Source organism: Salmo trutta, chromosome 4 (genome assembly GCF_901001165.1).
Source record: "Salmo trutta chromosome 4, fSalTru1.1, whole genome shotgun sequence".
Lineage (NCBI taxonomy): Eukaryota > Metazoa > Chordata > Actinopteri > Salmoniformes > Salmonidae > Salmo > Salmo trutta.
The window spans coordinates 21,492,976-21,508,095 of NC_042960.1; the positions used below are offsets into that span (position 1 = coordinate 21,492,976).

Below are 15,120 nucleotides of genomic sequence, written 5' to 3' on the forward strand. Positions count from 1 at the left end.
TAGTAGCTTAGCCCTCGAAGGGCAGTAGAATTGACCTGAGGTACAGCGTCAGATACTGCACACCCGTTTATTTAATTGAAATAAGTACTCAGTAAATTTCTCAAACCTGCACAGTTTATGCTTTAGTAGATAACCATGCATTTTCCTTTGAAGCAAATTAAATTGCAGAATGAACAGTTGTGGGTACTGGAAAAATACTAGCAAGGTAGACTCATGAAGATATGCTTAAAATGGCTGATAAGTGAATCAAGATTTGATTGATGCATGCAGTAACAGGGACGGACTGGGTCCATAAATCGTCTCAGGCATTTCAAACACACCGGCCCATGTTTTTCCTCGAGGCCCGAACACCAGCTCATTAATTTTGTTGAGGCCCTCATTATTAGGCAAATAATGATCCTTTTGCACAAAGAAAAAAAGTTTTAGACCGGTCGTCATTAGGCTAAATGAGTACAGCTTACCGAGGCACCTGGATCAACAGGTACATGAAGGAGTCTGCCAGGGTCAGTTTGCTGGAGTCCCCTTTGAACTCCCTCAGTTTCTTAACCTGTGGATGTGACAATAAACATATGAACATGTTCCTATGTGGCTCAGTTGGTAGAGCATTGTACTTGCAAAGTTGGGATCATGGTTTTGATTCCCACTGGGGCCACCCATATGAAAATGTATGCACGCATGACTGACTTTAAGTCGCTTTTGATGAAAGCATCTGCTAAATGCCATTAATATTATATTGTGCTGCAATATGTGCAATCCATAAGAACCCAACCTCAACAACACAAATGTACCTTAAACATTGTTTATGTACACAGTAACTTAGACAATGTCTGTCATTAAATCATTTAATTATTGTGCTCCATCCATTTCAGAATGATTTACTGGTATTTATATCATAGACATGGAGGAAAACTATGCTAGCTGGGATGTGCTAGTATCCTATTCAAAAACTGTGGTGCATTGGTGCATTGCCTGGCTGGTACACTGTGTTCTCTCTCCTTTACACTCTCTCCTTTACACTCTCTCCTTTACACTCTCTCCTTTACACTCTCTCCTTTACACTCTCTCCTTTACACTCTCTCCTTTACACTCTCTCCTTTACACTCCCTCTCTCTCTCTCTTTCACTCTTTCTCCCTCACACACACACACACACACACACACACACACACACATACATACATACCACACACAAACACACACACCTCTTCAGACTCGGGGAGGAGTTTGAGCAGGTCTTTGAGGAGATCAGCTCTGTACAGCTTGCCGTCTCCCTGGCGAATGTCCTCCACAATGGACAGATTGGACCTGGATAAGATGAACACAGTGATAAACCTTATAGTGCATTATGATGCGGTTATAATGCAGGGCAAGATGTTATAAGCATGTAAAGTATGACCCCATTATAATATCTTATTATCATCAGAATAGATAGCCATTTTGAGTCGGTTGACAATTTGCTGCAGAGAGACTTAACATACTATAAGCCTTGTTATAAGAGGCTCTTACATGCTCATAACAAGTTATAAGCATTATACCCGTACATTAAAGAAACACAACATATTATACACCTTATAATAGAACATCTTAAAGGCTCATACAAAACAAGTTATAAAGCCTTATACCCATTAGCTGAAATGGTACTGAAGTTCAGTTCATTGGTAAACAGCACAGGCTCTCACTCTATGTCTGCACAGAGCAGTAAATCCAGCTAATCCTCACACAGGCACCTTGATATGTGAGCCCGATGCCCAGGCCTGATGTGGATTTATGAGCCATGGGACTGGAGAATCCATGAATTGAAAGGGATTCGGGGAGATGCGGTGGGAGCCCGTGCAACTGCAACAACATGCTGCTAATTCAGTAAGAATGCATTCTCTGGAAATTGGGCTGTGTCATATCAAATCGGGGGCAATCACTTAACATATGATATTCTCATTGGTGGTCAACTGTAAGGGGGAGAATGTACAGTTGAAGTCGGAAGTTTACATACACTTAGGTTGGAGTCATTAAAACTCGTTTTTCAACCACTCCACAAATGTCTTGTTAACAAACTATAGTTTTGGTAAGTTGGTTAGGATATCTACTTTGTGCATGACACAAGTAATATTTCCAACAATTATTTACAGACAGATTATTTCACTTATAATTCACTGTAGCACAATTCCAGTGGGTCAGAAGTTTATATACACTAAGTTGACTGTGCCTTTAAACAGCTCAGAAAATTCCAGAAAATTATGTCATGGCTTTAGAAGCATCTGATAGGCTAATTGACATAGTCAATTGGAGGTGTGCCTGTGGATGTATTTCAAGGCCTACCTTCAAACTCAGTGCCTCTTTGCTTGACATCATGGGGAAATCAAAAGAAATCAGCCAAGACCTCAGAAAAAAATTGTAGACCACAAGTCTGGTTCATCCTTGGGAGCAATTTCCAAACGCCTGGAGGTACCACGTTCATCTGTACAAACAATAGTACGCAAGTATAAACACCATGGGACCACGCAGCCATCATACCGCTCAGGAAGGAGACACGTTCTGTCTCCTAGAGATGAGCGTACTTTGGTGCGAAAAGTCCAAATCAATCCCAGAACAACAGCAAAGGACCTTGTGAAGATGCTGGAGGAAACAGGTACAAAAGTATCTATATCCACAGTAAACTGAGTCCTATATCGACATAACCTGAAAGGCCGCTCAGCAAGGAAGAAGCCACTGCTCCAAAACCGCAATAAAAAAGCCAGACTATAGTTTGCAACTGCACATGGAGACAAAGATCATCCTCTGGTCTGATGAAACAAAAATATAACTATTTGGCCATAATGTTTGGAGGAAAAAGGGGGAGGCTTGCAAGCCGAAGAACACCATCTAAACCGTGAAGCACGGGGGTGGCAGCATCATGTAGTGGCAGTGCTTTGTGGCAGGAGGGACTGGTGCACTTCACAAAATAGATGGCATCATGAGCGAGGAAAATTATGTGGATATATTGAAGCAACATCTCAAGACATCGTCAGGATGTTAAAGCTTGCTCGCAAATGGGTCTTCTTAATGAACAATGAACCCAAGCATACTTCCAAAGTTGTGGCAAAATGGCTTAAGGACAACAAAGTCAAGGTATTGGAGTGGCCATCACAAAGCCCTGACCTCAATCCTATAGAAAATGTGTGGGCAGAACTGAAAAAGCATGTGCGAGCAAGGAGGCCTACAAACCCGACTCAGTTACACCAGCTCTGTCAGGAGGAATAGTTCAAAACTTATTTGTGGGAAGCTTGTGGGAGGCTACCCGAAACATTTGACCCAAGTTAAACAATTTAGGCAATGCTACCAAATACTAATTGAGTGTATGTAAACTTCTGACCCACTGGGACTGTGATGAAAGAAATAAAAACTGAAATAAATAATTCTCTCTACTATTATTCTGACATTTCACATTTTTAAAATAAAGTGGTGATCCTAACTGACCTAAGACAGGGGAATTTTACTAGGATTAAATGTCAGGAATTGTGAAAAACTGAGTTTAAATGTATTTGGCTAAGGTGTATGTAAACTTCCTACTTCAACTGTATGTTTCAAATGTCTAATTAGCCTTGTTAGCATTATCAACCATTATCAAGATTCCCATCGACATTAATAACAAATAACATACTGTAAGTAGTTCGAGTTACTGTTAGCAACAAATTTGTCTGTGAGTGACAATATACTGTACTGCACTAGCGACTGTGTTACATAAACGAAAGTGTCCAAGTCCAGTGTGGACGAGGCAGTGTTGATAGGTGCTCTTGTGATAAGAGTCAAATGCTATGAAAATACCAGGGGGAGCCATGCAAAACATCCTATGAGATCAGCCCTCTGGCCCTGTACACACTCAAGTTGTACAACTGATGTAAAACGCATTTCAAATCAAATCATATCAAATTGTATTTGTCACATGCGACAAATACAACAGGTGTAGACCTTAAAGTGAAATGCTTACTTACAAGCCCTTAACCAACAATGTAAAAATAAATAAATAAGAGTAACAAATAATTAAACAGCAGCAGTAAAATAACAATAGTGAGGCTACATACAGAGGGTGCCGGTACAGAGTCAATGTGCGGGGGTACCGGTTAGTCGAGGTAATTGAGGTAATATGTACATGTAGGTAGAGTTAAAGTGACCATGCATAGATAACAAACAGAGAGTATCAGCAGCGTAAAAGAGGGGTCTGGGTAGCCCTTTGATTAACTGTTTAGGAGTCTTATGGCTTGGGGGAGAAGCTGTTAAGAAGCCTTTTGGACCTAGACTTGGCGCTCGGGTACCATTTGCTGTGTGGTGGCAGAGAGAACAGTCTATGGCGGGAAGCTTGGCACCAGTGATGTACTGGGCCGTATGCACTACCCTCTGTAGTGCCTTGCGGTCAGAGGCCGAGCAGTTGCCATACCAGGCAGTGATGCAACCAGTCAGGATGCTCTCAATGGTGCAGCTGTAGAACCTTTTGAGGATCTGAGGACCCATGCCAAATCTTTTCAGTCTCCTGAGGGGGAATAGGCTTTGTCGTGCCCTCTTCATGACTGTCTTGGTGTGTTTGGACCATGATAGTTTGTTGGTGATGTGGACACCAAGGAACTTGAAGTTCTCGACCTGCTCCACTGCAGCCCCGTCAATGAGAATGGTGGCGTGCTCGGTCCTCCTTTTCCTATAGTCCACAATCATCTTCTTTGTCTTGATCACGTTAAGGGAGAGGTTGTTGTCCTGGTACCACATAGCCAGGTCTCTGACCTCCTCCCTATAGGCTGTCTTATCGTCGTTGGTGATCAGGCCTACCACTGTTCGGCAAACTTGATGATGGTGTTGGAGTCGTGCCTGGCCATGCAGTCATGAGTGAACAGGGAGTACAGGAGGGAACTGAGCATGCACCCCTAAGGGGCCCCTGTGTTGAGGATCAGCGTGGCGGATGAGTTGTTACCTACCCTTACCACCTGGGGGCGGCCCGTCTGGAAGTCCAGGATCCAGTTGCAGAGGGAGGTGTTTAGTCCCAGGGTACTTAGCTTAGTGATGAGCTTTAAGGGCACTATGGTGTTGAACGCTGAGCTGTAGTCAATGAATAGCATTCTCACATAGGTGCTCCTTTTGTCCAGGTGGGAAAGGGCAGTGTTGAGTGCAATAGAGATTGCATCATCTGTGGATCTGTTGAGGCGGTATGCAAATTGGACTGGGCCTAGGGTTTCTGGGATAATGGTGTTGATGTGAGCCTTTCAAAGCACTTCATGGCTACGGTACTCATTTAGGCAGGTTACCTTAGGGACAGGGACTATGGTGGTCTGTTTGAAACATGTTAGTATTACAGTCTCAGTCGGGGACAGGTTGAAAATGTCAGTGAAGACACTTGCCAGTTGGTCAGCGCATGCTCGGAGAACACGTCCTGGTAATCCGTCTTGCCTTGTGAATATTGACCTGTTTAAAGGTCTTACTCACATCAGCTACGGAGAGCGTGCTCACACAGTCGTCCAGAACAGCTGATGCTCTCATGCATGCTTCAGTGTTACTTACCTCAAAGTATAGAAGTAATTTAGCTCATCTGGTAGGCTTGTGTCACTGGGCAGCTCGCGGTTGTGCTTCCCTTTGTAGTCTGCAATAGTTTGCAAGCGTGCCACATGCGATGAGCATCGGTACCGGTGTAGTACGATTCAATCTTTGACCTGTATTGATGCTTTGCCTGTTTGATGGTTCATCTGAGGGCATAGCGGGATTTCTTATAAGCTTCCTTGTGAGAGTCCCACTCCTTGAAAGCGGCAGCTCTACCCTTTAGCTTAGTGCGGATGTTGCCTGTAATCCATGACTTCTGGTTGGTGTAAGTACGTATGGTCACTGTGGGGACGACGTCATCGATGCACTTATTGATGAAAAACTTGGCACAACCATTGTGATACAAGGGAGAGTTTTTCTGCACAAAAATAATTACACACGCATTGTGGAGACACCACACAATGGTTGTGTAAACAACAATTAGTATCACAAAAATATCAATTGAATCACACCCATTGTGTCAAATGTGTTGTACATCAGTTGTACAAGCTGAGTGTATATAGCACATGCTCTGTGCTGGCATGCAAATCCCGAGCTACAACTCTCTCTCAGTCTACCACACCATAGTGAGTTAGCATTAGCCACTCCAGACTGCTTATGTAATACATAGGACTTATTGCTAGCCAAAGCTATCGCCACCAATTAAACATGAATAAAACAATGTAGACCTTTTCTCCTGGATTATCAACCCAGATAATCTGAGGGTCCATTTTGTGATATTACTAAAACCTTCTCTGTGACTGTATTTTGTGTGTGTGTGTGTGCGTGCATGTGTGCGTGTGTGTGTGAATGTGTATTGTATGCGGTGCATTGCTCTTCCTGAGTAGATATCTTCAGGGTCAATACTGCTATATTCCTCAGTAAATGTAGGAAATGGTCCAAAGAAATTATCATTTTTTACATAAAACAATTTTGCGGGGGCCTTTTAAGGATATATGCACAGCCAGTGATGTGTTAAGGCCAGACTATACTTCTTCTGCAGGCCATCATGTCCCCACGCCATACTTATTAACTGTGTGTTTGAGCTGAGGAGAGAACTGCCAGTCACACACACACTGAATAATACAGTATATGCCCAGTCAGGCTGGGTAAAGAAATACTTTGATTAAAAAAACAACTCCAGAGGTTTTTCATTAAAACTACTGCTGTATAAAACATGGAGATTTTAGGGTGAGGGACTTCAATATCCCTAGACAGAAACTTTAAAATATCTAAAATGAGTCTAAGCCTTATTTATACTTTACGTATGTACGCAACGCAAGAACGCAATGAAATATGCAAAATGGCGATCCTGCGTAGTTGTGTTAAGTTACAAAATGGCGTTGCTGCACATGTTTGCATATTTTTGCTTTGCAAGAACGCAGGACATCCAATTTGTGTAGCTAATTCTGTACTTGCGTTGTGTACACGTAAGATATAAATTAGACCTAAGACACTCAAATAGGACAGAAAGCTTGGAGCTTGGGGGCTTTCAGACAAGGGACTCTGATCCTTATGTGAGTTTTCAAAGGTCTTAGACGAGAAACTTCATTACGATTCCGCTATGTCCTTCGTGGTCAGCCCGGTTATGACGATGTTTAATACAGAATCGGAAACCTTTATCATCTAGCTTTTCTTGGCATTTAGGGAAGTTGTAGCCTGCAGACACTGTTTCTGCATCCAACTGTGCAGCAGTGTCGTCTTGCCAAATAAGACAATGACAAGCATAAAAAGATTGGCAAACCAGCTAGAATTTACCCAAAGGATTTCAATAGCATTTTGATTTAAACACTATACTGTCATGGCAAGTTGTATTACAATAAAGTATCTTCCTATATAGAGTAGTAGGCATCAGTGAGCACTTCAGTCTGAGCGCATGGTAGGTCACCTTGGGAGTTGGTACCATTTAGCATTTGAGCTACGTTGTTTCGCGATGGAAAAGTCAGTCAGATATAATAAGGGCTAAAGCTGTGTCTGATTACTCTAGGGACCAGTGGGAGGAGAGCTGGACTGTCCACTAAGCACCTGGCTGCTATGGAGACAGGTAAAGAGAAACAGACGAATGACGCAAATATGCACATACGAGTGCGTGGGAGCATGCATGCATGCACACACACCTGCACAGAGATATACTCAAAAACACACACACACACACCTGCACAAACAGGCATGCACATACAAGCACAGGACACGAGTTCGGTAAACACAAATAAAGGTCATTCATAGGTCATGCTTTGAACAACAAATGCAACAGGCACAGATAGTTCATACTAGTTGTACTATAATTGGCCTCGCCCCTCTATGGAAATACCCTAACCCAGTGGTTCTCAAACCTGGTCCTGGAGACCCAAAGGGGTGCAAATCAAATCATCATCAAGCTTTGATGATTTGAATCAGGTGTGTAGTGCGAAGGCAAAAACAAAAATTCACCCCTTTGTGTCCACAGAACCAGGAATGAGAACCACTGCCCTAACCCATTGACAACTATACAGGGGCAGCAGGTAGCCTAGCGGTTAGAGCGTTGGGCTGGTAATCATAAAGTCGGTGGTTTGAATCCCCTAGCCGACTAGGTGAAAGATGTGCCTTGAGCAAGGCACATAATCCTAATTACTCAGGTAAGTCGCTCTGGATAAGAACGTCGGCTAAATGACTAAAATGTAAATACAGAGAACTCCATAATTACAGACATCCATGCACACACACGTGACCTTATCCCCAAGTGGTCAACCTAGCGTGCCGGACTAAGGATGCCACCAGTTACACAACGGCGTTGTGTGTCGCACAATGCGTCTCAGGCCGATCGGTGGAATTTCATGCACGCTTTATGTAAACTACTCTAACAGAACCGGAGGAAGACTTACTTCTTGAATTGCTTGAGGAAAATGCCCACGTTCATGCCTCGCTTGGAGTCCAGAATGCTGATCTGAGAACAGTAGAAAGAGAGGAACATGATTCAGTACAGGAGGATATATGTGGGAATGATGGTGATGCTAGATTAGGGTTGCAAAGCTACCGGTAATTTACCAAAGTTACCGGGATCTTCAATAATTTTGGTAAATAACTGGTAATCTATGGCAATCTACAATGACTATACAAAACATTAAGAACACATGCTCTTTCCATGACCAGGTGAATCCAGGTGAAAGTTATGATCCCTTATTGATGTCACTTGTTAGTGTTTTCTCTTTTCTTTTTTTATCCTGAAGAACTCCCAAGTCCTTAACGATTACAAACATACACATTACATGATGTAGCCACCACTATGCTTGAAAATAATGAAGAGCAGTACTCAGTAATGTGTTGTATTGGATTTTCACCAAACATAACACTTTTTAGTCAGTACAAAAAATGATTTGCTTTGCCACATGTTTTGCAGCATCACTTTAGTGCCTTGTTTCAAACAGGATGCATGTTTTAGAATATTTTGTATTATGTACAGGTTTTCTACTTTTCACTCTGTCAATTAGGTTCGTTTTTAAATCAATCCACGATTGTGCCCCCTCAATACATGTCAGACATGCTTTTAAGTTATGTACCAAGTAGGTTCCTCAGGTCCTCTGGCACTGGCCTTTTAACTACCCCAAAGCCTAGGACCAAGAAGCATGGAGAGGCAGCCTTTAGTTATTATGCCCCCAGCCTCTGGAATAGCCTGCCAGAGAAACTGAGGGGGGCTGAAACTGTGGACATATTTAAAACAAAGATCTTAAAACACATATTTTTAGCTTTGCTTTTCCTTAGGGTGCTTTTTAGTTGTTCAGTTTGCGTAATTCTTTTGTTTTATATCATATGTGAAGTAAATATTTCAGCTTTTATTTTCATCGTTTTTTTATTCTGGGTTTTATCCAGTAAAACACATTGCGTTGCATTCCACATCTGAAATGTGTTGTATAAATAAAGCTTGATTTGATTTAATACAGATAGTAAAACAGACATGTATTTATCTTGGTTGATTTTAATATGAATGGGAAGGATCATAATAATTAAAATATAACTAAATTGATGAGATATGCCGAGAACTGTGGTTTGAAACAAATGGTTAATGATACTAATAGATCTTCAAATAAGTTGAGTCACCGTTCAGACACGTGCATTGATCTGATCTTCTGTAGTATACCATTGCAATGCTTAAAAGCCAGATCAATGCCAGTGGGCTGGACAGACCATAATATTGTGACCATAAGCATGAACACCAAGGTTCCAAAGAAACCCCCAAGGATTGTGGTGAAGATACATTTTTAAACATTTAATCATGAGCTATTTCAAAATGATTTGGCTGCTGCACCCTGGGAGCTGATTTGTCTAGAGGATGATTTAAATCACACTACAGAATGTTTTATTGATTTGCTCACTGATGTAATGGACCATCATTCTCCAGTAAGAAAGAGTACAGTTGAGGCTTGTTCATCTCCATGGATTGATGATGAACTGGGTGATGCTTAAATTAAACCGTAAGAAAAAAACGTTATTTTACAAAAATGCTTTTATTGATTGTAAAAATGATTCGAAAAAGGTATGGAATACAGTTAAGGGAATACAGTTAACTTGGTACATCTATATACAGTTAACTTGGTACTGTATGGAATACAGTTAACTTGGTACATCTAGGTTGACGGGAGAACAATAACAAAACCAGCTGATATTGCAAAATCATTTTGCAGATTTTTTTTACAAAGAAAATTAATTTACTGTGCGATAATGTAAACACCCATTCTTCCACACAAGCTATTGTCCAATGGATTGATGATTGTATTATGAGCAAAAAAACTGCTCTTTTTGTCTACAAATGGTGTCAGTAGAGGTGTGAAACCTATTGAAGTCATTACCCGATGGTAAATCTACAGGTTATTATCTTATGGACAATTTTTTACTTCGCTATGCTGCTCCCCAGATTGCAACTCCACTGAAATACATATTGAATTGGTCACTGGAAAAGGGGACGTTTGCAAATGTATGGAAGCACGCTAAACTGTGTCCTATCCCGAAAGACAGCAAAGAACCCATTACTCCTGCCAATGGTCGACCAATTAGTCTAATCCCCTCACTCGGTAAGATATTGGAGGGTATTGCGAGTAGACAAATACGGGAGCACATGGAAAATAATGATCTGATTACAGCCAATCAGCATGCTTATCGCAAAAACCATTCCACTACCACTGCATTGGTTGACATGACTGACCAGTGGCTCAGTGCTATGGATAATGGCAGGTTTGTGAGTGTACTATTTTTTTGATTTAAGTGAGCATTTGATTTAGTGGATGATGAAATCATTTTGACAAAATTATTGCATTATGGAATAATGTCCACCTATATCAATGGTTCATTTTCTTCCCCGCATTCTTATCGGCAGACTCAATAGCCCTGGCTTCTCAAATGACTGCCTCGCCTGGTTCACCAACTACTTCTCAGATAGAGTTCAGTGTGTCAAATCGGAGGGCCTGTAGTCTGGACCTCTGGCAGTCTCTATGGGGGTGCCACAGGGTTCAATTCTCGGGCCGACTCTTTTCTCTGTATATATCAATTATGTCGCTCTTGCTGCTGGTGATTCTCTGATCCACCTCTATGCAGACGACACCATTCTGTATACATCTGGCCCTTCTTTGGACACTGTGCTAACAAATTCTCCAAACGAGCTTAAAAACCATAGAACACTGCTTCCGTGGCCTCCAACTGCTTTTAAATGCTAGTAAAACTAAGTGCATGCTCTTCAACCTCCCGCCTCCCGCCCGACTAGCATCACTACTCTGGACGGTTCTGACCTAGAATATGTGGACAACTACAAATACCTAGGTGTCTGGTTAGACTGTAAACTCTCCTTCCAGACTCACATTAAGCATCTCCAATCCAAAATTAAATCTAGAATCGGCTTCCTATCTCACAAAGCCTCCTTCACTCATGCTGCCAAACATACCGTCGTAAAACTGACTATCCTACCGATCCTTGACTTCGGCGACGTCATCTACAAAATAGCCTCCAACACTCTACTCAGCAAACTGGATGTAGTCTATCACAGTGCCATCCATTTTGTTACTAAAGCCCCATATACTACCCACCAATGCAACCCGTATGCTCTCATTGGCTGGCCCTCACTACATATTCGTCGCCAAACCCACTGGCTCCAGGTCATCTATAAGTCTTTGCTAGGTAAAGCCCCGCCTTATCTCAGATCACTGGTGACCATAGCAACACCCACCCGTAGCACGCGCTCCAGCAGGTATATTCAACTGGTCATCCCCAAAGCCAACACCTGCTTTGGCCGCCTTTCATTCCAGTTCTCTGCTGCCAATGACTGGAACAAATTGCAAAAATCACTGAAGCTGGAGTCTTATATCTCCCTCTCTAACTTTAACCTCTTGGGCTCACCCTAGGATAGGGGGCGCCACAGCGCATTTTGAAAAAATTTGTGCCCATTTTCAACGGCCTACTAATCAAACTCAGAAGCTAGGATATGCATATAATTAATACCTGTGGATAGACCCTAAAGTTTCTAAAACTGTTTTAATGGTGTCTGTAAGTATAACAGAACTCATATGGCAGTCAAAACCCCGAGACCGATTGAAACAGGAAGTGGAATTCTGAATTGTGGACTCAACTTCACATCTTTGCCAATTAATCACACCGTGAGCTATCGTTCATTGAGCACTTTCTATTGCTTCCACTAGATGTCCCCAGTCTTTACAAAGTGTTTTGAGCCTTCTACTGTCGAAACTGAATGAATGAGACGCTGTGGAAATTGGTCACAGTAGGAGGGCCATCACCCCCTCCTTTCGAAACGTTTTGAAACACAATACAATCGTCCCCCTCGAATCTTATTGGCTCTCTTGTTGAAACAGGCCCTGAAGATTTATGTTATACAACGTTTGACATGTTTGAACGAACCTAAATGGGGGAAAAAAGTTATTTTTCGAAACCGCTGTCCCGCGCCCGACGGAGCATTTGGATACAGCCTTTAGACGCGCTAACAACAGCAAGCTAATGGAACATAAAGGATGGACTTTTTTGACCGAAAATACATTTGTTGTGGACCTGGGATTCCTGGAAGTGCTTTCTGATGAAGACAACTAAAGGTAAGGGATTATTGACAATAGTATACAAGATTAGATGTGATATGCGATTGTTCCAAGATGGCGCCGAGCTAGGTTTACCAGCTAATTTTCTGAGTATCGCATCCCCTTTTACCGCAAAGTGTGATAACCCAGTAAAGTTATTTTTAAATCTGGTATGACAGGTGCTTTCAAGAGATATTCATCTATAAATCTTAGAATGACAATATTACATTTTAAAAATGTTTTCGAATAGTAATTTAGTAAATTGTAGCACTGTTTCCCGGGATGCATTTGAGGGAAAATAGTTAGTCAACGTCAGGTGCCGATGTAAAATGCTGTTTTTATATATAAATATGAACTTTATTGAACAAAAGAATGCATGCATTGTGTAACATGATGTCCTAGGTGTGTCATCTGATGAAGTTTGTAAAAGGTTAGTGCTGCATTTAGCTGTTTTTTGGTTATTTGTGATGCATGTGGTTGGTCGGAAAATTGCTATGTTGCTACTTTTACCATGTACTCCTCTAACATAATCTAATGTTTTGCTTTTCCTGTAAAACCTTTTTGAAATCGGACGACGTGGGTCGATTCAGGAGAGGTGTATCTATAAAACGATATGAGACAGTCCTATATTTGAAAAAATATATATATTAAATTTCGTTATGCTAATGTCGCTAGGAGTTTTTCGCTGGATGTTGATCCCGCTTGCGGGACGAGGCGCTCAAGAGGTTTTAAGCATCAGCTGTCAGAGCAGCTTACCGATCACTGTACCTGTACACAGCCAATCTATAAATAGCACACCCAACTACCTCAACCCCATATTATTACTTACCCTCTTGCTCTTTTGCACCCCAGTATCTCTACTTGCACATCATCATCTGCACATCTATCACTCCAGTGTTAATGCTAAATTGTAATTATTTTGCCTCTATGGCCTATTTATTGCTTACCTCCCTACTCTTCTACATTTACACACACTGTACATATATTTTTCTATTGTGTTATTCGACTGTACGTTTATCCTATTTGATCATCGACTGTACCCTACCTCATTTGCACACACTGTATATAGACTTTTTCTATTGTATTATTGACTGCATGTTTGTTTATTCCATGTGTGACTCTGTGTTGTTATTTTTGTCGCACTGCTTTGCTTTATCTTGGCCAGGTCGCAGTTGTAAATGAGAACTTGTTCTCAACTGGCCTACCTGGTTAAATAAAGGTGAAATAAAAAAATGTAAACGCTTTAAACTGTGGAATACCGCAGGGCAGTTGTCTTGAGCCACTTCTTTACTTAATATATACCAATGACCTTCCGTATGCCTTATCTGAAACTCAAGCTACTATATTTGCTGATGATACTACAATTTCTACAGCAAGACAATCGGTTCAACAGGTACAGCAAGCTCTACAAGTTGATCTGGAAAATATCAGGAGTGGGTTTGCCAGAACAAACTTGTTTTAAACACCAAGAAAACCAAAGTTATGTTTGTCTGTTCCACCAGGAAAATGCCAACACAGCATGGGATACAAATAAGTATGGGGGGAGTACAAATTGAGGAAGTGGCAGAACCCAAACTACTAAGAGTGCATGTAAAAAAAAATGTTTTAACTGCATGCATGATCAGAAGGATAGCTGAATATTTCCTAGGAAAGATTCTTAAGCAAATAACCCAAGCATTAATTGGGAGTCAGGTGAACTAGTGTTCTGTGGTCTGGGAAAATGCATAATCAAGTTAAATTAGGAGGCTGCAGATTGCACAGAACAAAGCAGCAAGGATTTATTTTATTTCATAATTTAATCGATTTAAATCAGCCAAACTCATTCACAACAGTATTCAGTTGGTAAGAGACAGACATTCAGTAAATACTAGGAATAGATTGTCCACCATCTATGTGTTATCCAGAAAGAAACGACTGTTAGAGTATTTATCTGGTCAATATGTCAGTGTATTATGTATGTTTGTAACAGTGTGTTATATGTGAAAATGTGATCGTATTATAAATTGTATTTTAATGTTTAAGGGCTCTTGGAAGATTAGTCCAAATGAGGACTAAAAAAGATCCTGATAAAATAAAATAAAACCATTGGCCTCGTGGTGAAATCCCTGAGCGGTTTGCTTCCTCTCCGGGAACTGAGTCAGGAAGGACGCCTGTATCTTTGTAGTGACTGGGTGTATTGATACACCATCCAAAGTGTAATAAATAACTTCACCACGCTCAAAAGGATATTCAATGTCTGCTTTTTGTATCCATCTACCAATAGGTGCCCTTCTTTGGTCTTTGTGGTTGAATCTGTGTTTGAAATTCACTGCGGTACCTTACAGATAATTGTATGGGGTACAGAGATGAGGTAGTCATTCAACTAATATTACACACAGAGTGAGTCCATGCAACTTATTATGTGACTTGTTAAGCACATTTTATCTCCTGAACTTATTTAGGCTTGCCATAACAAAGGGGTTGAATACTTATTGACTCAAGACATTTCAGCTTTTCATTTTTAATTCATTTGTAAACATTTCTAAAAAAGTAATTCCACTT

General features: G+C 41.2%; 1 protein-coding gene across 1 annotated transcript in view; it reads right to left on the bottom strand.

Annotated features, from left to right (window-relative positions):
- fhdc1 (FH2 domain containing 1) overlaps nucleotides 1–15,120 on the bottom strand; it is a 34,954-nt gene that overhangs the window by 18,505 nt on the left and 1,329 nt on the right. The window contains exons 2-4 of the mRNA XM_029749406.1: nucleotides 8,395–8,456; nucleotides 1,201–1,303; nucleotides 462–547 (exon numbers count right to left, since the gene is read on the bottom strand). Of these exons, the coding sequence (XP_029605266.1) occupies nucleotides 462–547; nucleotides 1,201–1,303; nucleotides 8,395–8,456 (251 nt within the window). The remainder of the gene's footprint in view (nucleotides 1–461; nucleotides 548–1,200; nucleotides 1,304–8,394; nucleotides 8,457–15,120) is intronic.